General features: G+C 57.8%; 1 protein-coding gene across 1 annotated transcript; it reads left to right on the top strand.

Moving 5' to 3' along the window:
- Positions 1-70: 70 nt before the first annotated feature.
- ETH_00039385 (uncharacterized protein) lies at positions 71-356 on the top strand (the record flags this gene model as incomplete). The annotated part of the gene is made up of 1 exon (XM_013374756.1): positions 71-356. A coding segment is annotated over one exon (286 nt), but the record flags the coding sequence as incomplete, so codon positions are not given.
- Between the last annotated feature and the right edge of the window lie 170 nt (positions 357-526).

Below are 526 nucleotides of genomic sequence, written 5' to 3'. Positions count from 1 at the left end.
CGTGCGGAGCAAGCGCTGCTGCTGCTGCTGCTGCTGCTGCTGGTACTCTGCCGGCACGCTGCCGAACTAGCTCAATCGGGACTCCGGACTCAGCAGCAGCAACAGCAGTAGCAGCAGCAGCAGAAGCTGCAGCTACTGCTGTAGGTGGCGCTGCAGCTCGAGACGCAGAAGGCTGCAGCGAACTAGACGATCCGACAAGTGCAGCAGCAGCAACAGTAGCGGCAGCAGCAGCCAAGCCTGTTGCTGCTGTTGCTCCTCATGTTTCCCCTTCAAGGCTGGCGCGCAGCTCCTTAGAAGCAGCAGCAACAGCAACAGCAACAGAAACAGAAACAGCAGCAACAGCAGCTCCCGAATGAGCTACTGCCTCTCTGTCAGCGCCCGACAGCAAGAGCTGTCGGAGCAACAGCAAAGTTTGGATATAGCAGCAGCAGCAGCAGCAGCAGAAGCAGAAGGAGCAGCAGATGTACAGATGCGTCTGTGGCAGCCCCGCTAGCTGTCTTCTGTTTGTGGGATAAGTGTGCATTTT

This window comes from Eimeria tenella, genomic scaffold, assembly GCF_000499545.2.
Source record: "Eimeria tenella Houghton genomic scaffold, Eth_scaff2271, whole genome shotgun sequence".
In the NCBI taxonomy this organism is placed as follows: Eukaryota; Apicomplexa; class Conoidasida; order Eucoccidiorida; family Eimeriidae; genus Eimeria; species Eimeria tenella.
The sequence above is the reverse complement of the archived record's forward strand: the minus strand, read 5'-3'. Positions and strand labels throughout refer to the sequence as shown.